This window comes from Trachinotus anak, unplaced genomic scaffold (assembly GCF_046630095.1).
Source record: "Trachinotus anak isolate AG129_WGS33_773 ecotype Australia unplaced genomic scaffold, CSIRO_AGI_Tana_v1 ptg000016l, whole genome shotgun sequence".
Lineage (NCBI taxonomy): Eukaryota > Metazoa > Chordata > Actinopteri > Carangiformes > Carangidae > Trachinotus > Trachinotus anak.
In genome coordinates this window covers 21915142-21927500 of record NW_027273867.1, presented here as the reverse complement: position 1 = coordinate 21927500, position 12359 = coordinate 21915142, and the positions used below count along the sequence as shown (strand labels likewise).

General features: G+C 42.7%; 1 protein-coding gene across 2 annotated transcripts in view; it reads left to right on the top strand.

Moving 5' to 3' along the window:
- The window catches only part of pou2f2a (POU class 2 homeobox 2a), a 71611-nt gene extending 60102 nt beyond the window's left edge, over nt 1-11509 (top strand). For both annotated transcript variants that reach the window (XM_071500646.1, XM_071500645.1), the window contains 12 exons: nt 1222-1359; nt 2401-2685; nt 3062-3176; nt 3482-3573; nt 4578-4841; nt 4964-5105; nt 5522-5670; nt 6309-6506; nt 6626-6674; nt 7311-7458; nt 8183-8256; nt 10531-11509. In XM_071500646.1, coding sequence (XP_071356747.1) covers nt 1222-1359; nt 2401-2685; nt 3062-3176; nt 3482-3573; nt 4578-4841; nt 4964-5105; nt 5522-5670; nt 6309-6506; nt 6626-6674; nt 7311-7458; nt 8183-8256; nt 10531-10910 — 2034 coding nt within the window. In that variant the 3' untranslated portion in view covers nt 10911-11509. The remainder of the gene's footprint in view (nt 1-1221; nt 1360-2400; nt 2686-3061; nt 3177-3481; nt 3574-4577; nt 4842-4963; nt 5106-5521; nt 5671-6308; nt 6507-6625; nt 6675-7310; nt 7459-8182; nt 8257-10530) is intronic.
- Nucleotides 11510-12359: the final 850 nt, after the last annotated feature.

Here is a 12359-nt window from a genome sequence, read left to right as displayed (position 1 = left end):
TATGGGTTTGGCTTCCAGGGGTGTGACTTTTGTGGGCAGCATCCAATATGCAAATCAGGCGGCCTTATCCACACCCACCTGACTGAGAAGCCGAGAGACCGGCGAGAAAAGCCAGAAAGAAAAAAGAATGCGAATGTAGTGACAGTGAGTGATAGACGTAAAGATGTGCCACAGTATGGTGGTGATGGATGGGTAATGACGGGATTGTGAGCAACTAACGACAGCTAGAGGTCAGAGGTCAGCAGCTTTAGAATGTTTCTGACACCGCGAAAATGAGGAGCATTGACTCGTCCTTCTGGTCAAATGACCGGCAAACGCTTGGACCTGTGAATCAGGGGTAAGCAGCAAGACAGAGAAAGAAGCTTAAGTTCACAACAAAGGAAAAGTAAAGAAGTATCTGGTTCATCTTTTCATGTTTCTGCGTTCTGAGGAACCCGTTTCCTAAACTATGTTTAAAAATCATGTGAGAGTGGGTCCCAAACTGGTTTATCTGCTTTGCAACACTTATAATTACACAGCTGCTGACAGGACAGGATCTGTTGAAATTTTTTTAAATGCGCTCTCCAACTGATTTCTCACTCTGAGTTTGTATCTGAGACAGAAACAATGACAGAAATATGATAGAAATTAGGTCTAATTTGGTGTGTTTGTACATGCACAGTGGCTACAGAAATAATGTGTGTTTGATCACTGAAGTATGCACAAACTGACTGACATTTCTTTACAGTAACCATCACTGCCTACTTCTATAACAGTGTCACACAATTAGTTGTGTGTTTCTAGCCTGCCTGTGTTTCTTATTAATGAGATGAATCACTTTGGGGACAGACTTGCAGGATTTTTAAGAGGATCTTCGAACACAAAGGCGTGACATATTTTATGGATTTCACCTGAAGTTGAATGTCTTCAATTAAAGAAACCTTTTTCTTACAGCATTGTGTTTAACAGCGCTTTGATTTTGTGCTGGTTCAGTATAATTTCTTATATACTCCCACTGAGATAAGGAAACATGTGGCTGGGGTGGAGCACCAGAAAAACACTAGTCTTAATACGTCAGGTTGTCAGTTGCAGACGACAATTGTTGTGCTCGTCAGCTCTGAGACCTGAGTATGTTTTTATGTTACAGTTTGAATACAATGCAGTATGTTGCTTCCTTGGATTAATACAGTTTAAACAGTTGAGATTTGCTAAGAATAAATTTGCCTTTGCCTCCTCCTTTAGGGAAAGAGCGAGGAGAGCTCTGAGACGACCCACAGCACTGTTCCTCCTGCTCCTCCAGCACCTCCCACCCAACAACAGCAGCAACAGACCCAACACCACCACACACAGCTGATGCTGGCTGGCAGTCAGCTAGCAGGGGTGAGAAAACACACACACACACACACACACACACACACACACACACACACAGTTAATTAAAGAATAGAAATTATGAAAAATAGTTGTGTGGCTGGTAGATTTGAACCCCGTCAGTATCAATGTTGTATTTCTAGAGTGGAAGAAAAATGCTCTGGAAATATAGCAGCACCTGAGTCCTGAGTACAAAATGCACAACGCTTCATAATGTGGTGTAGTAATGTACAATCATTGACCTGACATCTAAACATCATATGTGATCACATGAGGGATCTTTTTCTACAGTTTGTGGTAATAACAGAAGAAGTAGCTGAATATGAGAATCGAGTCCAGTTTTCAGTTTGTCCTCTGGGATTTCCAAAAAGGATGCTATCGTAAAGATATCCACATCTGTTAAGAGTTTCTCATTCAGGTAACTGACAGGACAGTTTGGTGAAATTAACCAGTTAAATACTCCAAGACTTAAATAAGCAGCTCCGAACATGCTTCAGAGTGAACGTGCCTTTGTTTAGTTGAGGATGGTAAGTTCAGAGTAATGTTGTGACTCTGTCAAGCTCTAGCACACAGGAACATATTCTTGTGTAAGTACATAACTATGTACTATGTACATAACTAAGTACATAACCGCCCTGAAGGGCAAGAAAACACTTGCACAACTTGTGGTACTGTTATCCAGAGAACTGTGTTTGCATTTGGGTGAAATACCTCAGCTGAAGCTCTTTAAGTTTTAAGTGGGTGGCTTTTCTTGCTTGTCTTGCTCTGGCATGCTTTTACTGTCTGCTAACAGATTCACCTACACCTCTAATCCTGGACTGACACTGCTCTTTCCTCTCTCCCCTCACTTTTGTCTTTATTTTATTCTTCCTTTGTGTGTTCATCTCTCTGACTTTTGTTCCGTCCTACTTCTACTTGTCCTTCACTTCTCCCACTTCTTCTTCCATCTCTTTTCCCTTTGCATGTTTACATCGTCATCTCATTTCCCATCACCATCCTCACTGCGACCACCTCATTCCTCCTCCTCATCCTCCTCTTGCTCTCCCCCAGCTTGCCGCTCTCCTCCCGGCACAGCAGCAGCTGCTCCTCCAACAGGCTCAGGCTCAGCTCCTGGCAGCCGCCGTTCAGCAGTCCAACGCCGCGCACGCTGCTCACGCTGCCCACGCCGCCGCGCAGCAACAAGCCAACCAGCAGCAGCAGCAGCAGCAGCAGAACCAATCACAGTCCCAGCAGCAGCAGCAGCAGCAGCAACAGCAAACCAAACAGGAGCAAACAGTCCAAGCCCCGCCTCCACCACAGCTGGCTCTGTCGCAGCCAATCCAGCTCACAGCGCAGGTATAAGCAGGCGAAGCTTTAATGAACAGTATGTAGCTGTTTAAAAGTGATATTTATTTATTTTACTTTAAATTGAATTTATTAATTTATAAACAAAAACACATAATATAGACTACAACACACAGAGTCTGAAAAATTTACACAAATACACACAATGATGATGATACACAATAATGCTTATTACTACTACTGTTATAATAATCCACTGCTCTGAGGGAAGGGGGTCCAGTGTTATGTTTGAGTTACCCTCTTCCCACTTTCTCTCATCTCTGGCCATCAATGTAGTTTTATTGTTTGATTATTATTTCCATGTCTAAATTGATGAGAAGACTTTTTTGTGACTCTTCACTGAACTGTGTTTGTGTTTGTGCTCCAGGACATCCAGCAGTTGCTGCAGCTCCAGCAGCTGGTCTTGATGCCGGGTCACCCTCTCCAGTCTCCTGCCCAGTTCCTCCTGTCTCAGCCTGCACAGGCACAGCAGCCGCAGCAGGGTGAGGAAACAAAGGAAACTCCTGGTTCTCAGTTCTAATAATTATTAACATGCTTTTATAACCACACAACAGTTAATCTGAAGATTAAAAATGACCACTTAAACTGGTGGTTGTGACCATCCTGGGCAAGAACTACTGTATTTTTGCAGAATACAATGTATGTCTTATTTTCAAATTAAAGAAAAATATTCAGTGAATATTTGTCTTTTTTCGCCTAGTGTAGCATTTTTTTGTTCCTTGATTGATGACTTTTGTTGATTTATTAATGTAATTATGTGATTGGTTGGTTGGTTTTATTTTTACAGGTTTGCTCTCGACACCAAATCTGATCCAGCTACCTCAGCAAAGCCCCGGGGGACTACTGACAACACCACCTCGCCTGGGACTTCAAGCACAGGTAGGACGTCTGTGTGTGTGTGTGTGTGTGTGTGAGAGAGAGAGAGAGAGAGAGAGAGAGAGAGAGAGAGAGAGAGAGAGAGAGAGAGAGAGAGAGAGAGAGAGAGAGAGAGAGAACTTGTAAGACTACAAACCTTATCTAAAACACAAGTGGGACTTGATTTTCATCACCATCGACCTTCATCTGCTGCAAACCACCTGCAGAAAACACACTTGATTATCCCACAAGTGCTTTGACAGATCTGTAACAAAGCAGCAGAAGTCACTCTGTATTTTATGCAAACAGCTGCCGCAAAAATCTGTTTTTCCAAAGCAAAAAAGTTGAGGTAGCTGCTTCATCCAAAATCTATCTTCATAGCAGGTTCTTTTTCACAATAGATGCAGTTTCCAGTGAGGATCTCCAGTCTTGATTATATATTTATACCCAATTTAAACAGCTCACCTTGTGTTCTCAGCCTGTACCTTCTATAACATAATGTATGAATGCGTCCTCACACATGCAAGGGCTGTTGTGGATTTCTCATTAAGCTGTGATGAAGTCATGTCAAACACAACAGCAGGTGTTCCCTCTTTGTTCATGTATTTTATGCACAGAGACGGTGAATGTAAATGAGGCGTGCAGCAGCAGATATCTTGCATGATGTCTGGTCAATTAGTTGATCCTCCCAAAGCTCACAGGGTCACATTCCTGCTTTGACTTAGTGTGTATGTCTTCTATAGTCAACTAAGCAATATTAAAGTCAGTGTATTTTTTCTGCTGTTTAGAGTAAAATATGGGTGTGTTCATTTTTGTGTGTGATGTCTGTCAAATCTGTATCATTTGTCAAGACAAACAGGGTCAAATCATTGTTTTTTTTGCATTTTTCCAGCTGATTATCTCATATGTATTCACCATTTATTTCACTTCCTGGAAGGAGAAAATACATTTTTCTTTTTTTAATTTTTTCACTTTCATGGTTGAGGCATGCTGTGTTTATTTACATCTCCGTCTTTCTGACATTACAGAGGGAGAAGAGCAGTGATGTGGTCCGTGGAAGCAGCGGCAGCAGTGGCTCTATAGTCGCTACTGGCAGCAGCAGCAGTGTTGGTGTCGTGACGTCTGTAGGAGCCACCTCTGCGTCCAGCAGTGCCATGACCTCCTCACTGAGCTCCAGCTTGACCCCTGGAGGCCACGGGGGTCACATGGGGGAAGAGCCCAGCGACCTGGAGGAGCTGGAGCAGTTTGCCCGCACCTTCAAACAGCGACGCATCAAGCTGGGATTCACACAGGTAAAAGACAGAGATAAGAGGGCGGTTTAAAGGAGTGTGTGTCTGTGTGTACATGTATTTGTATATCAAACCTTTGTGTGTGTATTGTGTGCTTCTGACACTTTTCTGTGTGCTTCCATCAGGGAGATGTCGGCGTGGCTATGGGCAAACTGTACGGCAACGATTTCAGCCAGACCACCATCTCCCGCTTCGAAGCTCTCAACCTGAGCTTTAAGAACATGTGCAAGCTGAAACCACTGCTGGAGAAGTGGCTGAGTGACGCAGGTGTGTACCTGGAACTGTTCAGAGCAGGTGTCCTTATCTCGGTTGTCAACACTGGTCTGTCATCCATCCCACCTGAAATGACCCTGAATCTCTCTCAAAAAAAAAAACAACATCAAGAAAACTGAATTTGTTTACTGCAATGATTCATTTTGCGTGACTTTAAAGTTTTACTTACCTAAGTTTTGGAAACATTACATGCACAGATGAGTTATTTTTCATGGAAATATTTTAACTACAGACTCTGAAATTCTCTTGCTTTAAAGAATTACAGTTATTTTTTGATAATAAGGAATTTTGATACATCTATAGTTCAGATATTTATGTTCTGTATCATCTTTTGAGATGGCAGGACTCAGTAATACTGTATGCCAGCAACAGGACTATAAGTCCCCCCCAAATATCTCTTTCTCTGACAGAAACCATGGCAGTAGACAGCATGTTGCCCAGCCCCTCCTCCATCTCCTCCCCAATGTTGGGGATAGAGGGGCTACCTGGCCGACGCAGGAAGAAACGCACCAGCATCGAGACCAACGTGCGAGTGGTACTAGAGCGCAACTTCAGCACGGTAGGAGACGAACTTATCTTCCAGCCAGATGACTGGTTCAGTCAGTCTGCACAGGGAGACTGGCACAAAATATCCAGAGAATAAATATGAAATTAGACCTGAATACAAAATGATGCAGGTTTCAGCTTTAATTTTATGGAAATGATGAATGTGATAATTAAGACAAGAGCACTACAGAAGGGAACTAAAGTGCAATAATGAGACACAGGGCTCCCTAAGCACAGCATTAATTATACACTCAGTGGCCACTTTATTAGGTACACCTGTAGTTGAATTAACACCTCAGACAAAGCTCTTGTATTGGACAACATTAGATTTTCCAGCTTCACCTAATAAAGTGGATATTGAGTGTATATTACACTGTATATTATACAGAGATCAAACTTTTGCACAGATCATCATATCACATATTTTTATTATTAATAAAATATAATGAATATGAATAATTATTAATTATTGTTCACTGTGTATGTGGTTTTTAAAAGGATTCAACAATTTCATCTGCGTCTATCTCTGCAAGCCTGCGTCCTGTTTTAACATAAAGCAACTATTATCATAACTTTTCTGATAGAAGCCTCCGTTGGTTTCAGTGCTTCCTCGTCTGTCTGTTCACTCATCAGTCCGGTTTTCCTTCTCAGAACCAGAAGCCTACCTCGGAAGAGATCCTGCTGATGGCGGAGCAGCTCAACATGGAGAAGGAGGTGATTCGTGTTTGGTTCTGCAACCGCCGGCAAAAAGAGAAACGCATCAACCCCTCCAGCAGCACCACCCCTCCCCTGCCCAGCCAGACCTCGCCTGTTGTGACGCACAAAGCCCCCTGCTACAGCCCGCACATGGTACAGTCCACCATCAATCCACGAACCCTTCACCAGTTCAATTCTTTTTTTTTGTGTGTGTAATTTCAGAGGTCGACCTGATATTTGTTTCCTAATTTCCTCCCCCTCTCTCTCGCCAGATTTCGAGTCAGGGTCTGTCCCAGGTCACCACCAGCCTCAGCACAACAGGTGAGATGTAATTACTGTTTGTGCCTGTGTAGAGTCTCGTCAATGAATTATTAAAGGTTGGAGCGGTGCTTCTCAGTTGAGTTTTTGGAACCCAGCGGTCGAACAAAGGAAGATTAAACTGGTCCTGACATTATTTGGAAGAAGTTGATATTTCTGTTTTGTCAGAGCCTTTTGCTGGTTTGATGAAACACTTAAAAAAATGAAAACTTAAAAAATGATTTCTGTGAGAGAGAGACTGAAATAGAAAACAATGATGTTTTGTTGACAACAACATGGAAGCACTGGTCCCATCTTGAGTTGTTTACCTCCATGAGTCATGAGTCGTCCTCGTGATTTATGGACCTTGGCTACAGTGTGAGCTGTCCCAGGCTTCACAGATATGACAGATGACCTGACAGGTAACAAACACAGCTGGAAATTTATTGGCCCGTTGAGCCAAGGCTAATACTTTTCAGTCTGAAACTTCTCTCTCTAGTCTGAAGTTGAATGGAGTCAGAGGAAACACTCGGAGAGGTCAGGATCCCAGCTGTTGATGAACGGTGTCACTAAAGTGTTCGCTTCGTAATAACGCTGTAATTCATCTGCCAACAAACCTACTACACGGCATCAATATCGTTCCTCTTCTCTTCCTTGCAGCTCCCAGTTCGTCACCTTCAGCACCCTGCCCCATGACTCCTGTCAGCTCAGCTGCGATCGGCTCCACCTCTTCTTCTGTGACTCCACCTCCTCATAGCACAGCCAGCCCCGCCCCTCCCAGCCTCGGGGCCCATGGGCTCAACACTGGGTGAGTGTCGATATGCTAGATTTACATACACATATACATTATTTCTTATCTGCAGTCAGAGCAAATTTGTTCCAAGAAGGTTTGAATATACTCAACTAGTTCAGCTAGTGCTCATGAAAACCACTTGTGTTCGGCATTTACATTATTTTTGTTTTCTTAATTTTTTTGACTAAGCAGTTAATCAATAAACACATCAACATATGAACTGAACATATAGATAATCATTAGTTGCAGCTCTGGATTGTTTTTCTCATGTCTCTTCTGTCCTCAATAAAAGCACAAATATGAAATTATGTTTAAAGATCCTGAGAATGTTTGAGTTGTGTCTGAATGACACATACAGTATGTAGCTGCTTGTTATTGAGAAATCTATGGTATTCATCTGTTCATGGTATGTCAGGCTGCTGTCGCACCAGTTTGACTGAAATTCTGCATGTTCACACACATCAAGACAAAAAGAATAAGACGTCTGGAAACATCAGTACAAGCTGTGGCGTGCAGTTATGACCCAGAGAGAAAATATCAGGTGCTGATCAAAGATATGAGAAGCTGCTGCTGCTGCTGCTGCTGCTGAAGTTACGCAAATTACACAAACCAAAGCCTTCAGGTCTGCATCACTGATGAACATGTTGGGTTTATATTTATTAATCTGCCAACTGTGTGTGTGTGTGTGTGTGTGTTTGTGCGTGCATCTGCATGAATTTTCGGTCGATCCACATTTCAGGAACACAATGATGGGAGTAAGCACAGGGATGAACCAGGCCCTCATTGGCAGCAATCCCCTGGCTACCATGCAAGGTGTGTGTGCATGAGTGCATGTATGTGTTGGTGCATGCAGACTGTCCCCTCCAGCTCAGTCTTCATGAGTCTCTATTTCTAAAGACCACTTCCCATTTCACCCTTCATCCATTCTTGACCAAAATGAATTTCCTTGCAAAGCCTCAGACGACAGTAGCCAACAGCGAGCCCGCCGCACTCTCCTCCTCCTCAGCACAAACTTTTTGAATCACTCAGTATGATGAAAGATTCAATTTGAGACTCATACAATAGCCTGCTATTATCACAAAGTGACAAGAGGCCCTTATGGCAAAGCTTAGGAGACCAAGTCAGCTTACAGTAAACAGGTGAACAGGCACAATCCCCTCCCTCTCAATACATCAAGGCCTGTTGGCTAAATAACCAGTTTCCACTCAAAATTCCCCTTTTTGAAAGAGACGATCTCCTGCCAAATCAATTAAGCATCACAAATAAGCTCAGCTTTGAATCCGTCATGTGCTCCATCTCCCTATAGCGCCGATTCAGACCTTCCTCTTTTCTCCCGCTCTGTTCGGCGTCATTCAGAGTCGGCCTCCTCCGGGCCATGTGCTGATGAGAAGGATACACTCTGTTATGGAAACTGCAGCTCTGGCACTGCCAACTCTGATAGAGTTATAGGCTGAAGGAGGGAAGAAAGAGGAGCCCCGGTGAAAAGGGGGGCTTTAGATGAAGTGTTGATGAGAAAGGTTTGCTGCTTTGATTCCCTCTGGGGCCACACGCACTATGAATGTTTACACTCATGGTGCTATAAGGGATAAAAGTGTTAGTTATAACACTGGAATTCAGAAGTCAGCAGCTGGAGCTGTCTGCTAGACTGATAGACAACTTATTCTGCCGTGTTTGTTGTCTCTCACTGGAATGTTATGTGTTAATTAGAACTGCAATGATTAATCAATTAATAGATTAGTTAGTCACAGGAAAATTAATTAACTTTTTTATGATAATTTAATCGTTTGGAGCCATTAAAAAAAAAAATAATACCAAGATTCTCAGGTTAATATATGCAGGTTTTCCTGATCCTCCATGACAGTAAACTGAATATGTTTGGGTTTGAACATTTGAAATTTGTGACATTTATCACCACTTTCTGACATTATATAGACTAAACAATTAATGCATTGATTGAGAAAATAATCTGCAGATGAATCAATAATGTAAATAATTGTTAGTTGTAGCCCTGGTAGTAACACCACAGAGCAGAATTTTCTGCAGGCCTCAGCACAAAATATTTCAAATAAATATCTTAAAGTTACTAAATGTTTTAGTGATCTAAAATGTGTCTTCATTTGCTGATTCTTAGTTTTTTTGTGCAGACAGTCAGCAGAGTGGATGGAAATTGTTCATTTTTGTTCATTTTCACACTTTCACAAACATCTGACTCTCGCTCATTGCATCGACATTGCATCACAAATTACATTTCAAAAATCAAATCCATGATCATTGTCCCTGATCCACAAAACAACTGTGAACAGTTTCCTGTTGTAGAGCAGAACGTGTTCTGATATTTGTGGAACTGATCCAACCCTTTAATCATTTCCATGTGGACTATAAAACCTGTTCCAAGTGTCTTTACTATAGAGGAGATAATGTGTAAAAACTGTTTCCTGGTTCGTTTGTAGTTGTCAGATTTAGTGAGAGGTCACTTTACTCTGCAGTCTCTCCTCGACATCTTCATCTCCACCCTCCAGGTTTTAAATGTCTCCTCTGTTGCTGATGTGTTTGATGTGTTCACTGACTTCTCTTTTTCTATCCTCTACTTCTTCCTCTTTTCTCATCCACTCTGCCTGTTTTCATTCAAACTTTCTCTCCTTTGTGACCTCCTCTACCTCCATTAATCACTCACTTTTTCTTCACCTCCTTTGTCTTTTCTTCATTTTTTACTGCCCCATCTCTGCCCTCTACATCCTCTTCTTCTACGTTTGTCCTGCTCTTCTTTTTACTCTTTCTTCTTTCTCATCATCACTTTGTCACTTTGTCCTCATTACTTTTTTGTCCTTTACATTTTCTATTTTTATCCCTTTGTCTTTTCTTGCTTTCCATCTTGCTCTGTTTCTCTTGTCACTTTTTCACATCATCTTTTTGTCTTTCTTCTCTTCCCGCCTTCATCTTCCCAACCTCCTCCTCCTCATTTTTTCTCAACCTTGTCTTATCTCTTTTAATCATCCTCCCTTTCTCTCCACCTTCATCTTCGTGTCCTTCCTCCATCCCTGTCCACACTCTTCCTCCCCTCATCTCCCTCACTTCCATCCCTACCAGCCCTGGCAGCCAGCAGCGGTCAGCTGCCCATCTCCAGCCTCGAGGGGGGAGCAGGCCACATGCTTCTGGGTGGACCTGGGGGTCACGCTGTCCCCCCCTCCCTCCGTCCCTCCCTCTTCCTCAACCGCCCCACCCTCCTCCCCATGGTGACCGGCTCCATGGTGACAGCCTCCACGCCCGCCATGGGATTGGTCAGCAGCAGCAGCGGTGGGTGTGGCCTGAGGCCCTCCTTCTCCCAGACTCAGCCCCCCGGTGCCAGCGACCTCATGAGCCCAACCTCGTGCCCCGAGGAGTCCGTCTCTCCTTGTTCAAGTCCCACCTCTTTCTGTTCCTTCAGCGAGGCCTCGCCGCCACCCCTGGGAGGGGCCATGGCAGAGTGATCCCTGACTGACAGCCAAAGTATCCTATCAGAGGAGGACAAGGAGGAGGATAAGGAGCAAACAGAGTGTTAAAGGAGCTTTATAAATCTAAATTTACAACCTCGCCTTTCAACCAAAGCCATCTCTCTGTCTGATCCATCTCTGATTTCGTCTCTCTCGGTCTCCCCGCTGAAGTCTTCTGAAGCCAAAAATACACACAGATGAATGAGGGGAGGAAGCAAAGAGAGAGGCAGCATGGAGAGGATAGAGAGAACTGCAGAATGGAGGGGAGAAATTTGAAACCAAATAATGATCTACAGCTGGAGAGGTGGCACTGAGGAGTGTTTTTGCTCGGCATCGGGGAACGAACACCACGCTTTTTATCGGCTGGAGAAAAAAAAAAAAACGCGATGAGGGCAGGGATGAGAACTGAAACTGTGTGTGAGAGATGGGAGGCAAAAAGAAAAGACTTGTTTAACAAGCTCTGAAGGTCAGGGAGGTGGCTGCAACCAAATTTAAAAAAAAAGAAAAGATGCTAGAAGAGAAACACACACCTACAAAGATGAAAACCAAAATCTCCAAATACCAAAAACTGAAAACCAAAAAAAAAAAACAATAAACGGAGAGAAAAGCTTTAGTTGAAAAAGACTTTTACATTCTGATCTGTCCAGGATCAGTTCAGTACTTCATTCTACATCATGCCAAACATTTTCCATTTCACTTAGGATTTCTGTTATTTTTATTTTTAGGTGACCAAACATTTATTTTTCTATTATTTTGTATTAATCGCTCTTTATGGTATTTCTTGTCGAATGCATATAGTTTAATGTTTTACAGCTGATCCCACATACAGGGTGTCTACCTACCTCTCTCTTTACAGCTTTACCATGATGAATCTACCTTTCATTACAACACAGTGTTTGTTTTATTCGGCCTGGAGTAGCAGACGGGTGGAGTTTACTACTATAATTACTATAGCGTCAGGTAAGATGCCAATCCATACACTCTGTAATATAAATACGAGCTTTCCTGTGAATGCCTGCGCCCTCTGGTATTCATTAAATCCAAATATGTGGCAAAGTCCACCCTTCTGGCACATGAATAGGCTAAAACCAACCATACATGTTGGAAAAAGCGCATTTGATCCAGGTCTGTTTTAAGTTCAAATTACTATCTTGGTCAAATTTGTTGTGTGTTTAGCTGTTAGAATCAACTTGAAAGATCCACAGTGATTTTTTAGGATTATTTAAAATTTTCTGTTGAATTGATTGATTTCTAGCATGATTTTCATCACCATCGTTATCAATGTTCTCGTTGTGTCTTTAATGTTTGCTCAAACCAAAGTACATATGCCCAACAGTATTCATCCTGCCTGTAGAGGATACACACACACACCACAGGCAGATGTGGACAAACAGTCTCTGGAGTTTTTTTTTTGGAGTTTTTTTTTTTCGGTGTTATTTGCCTTCT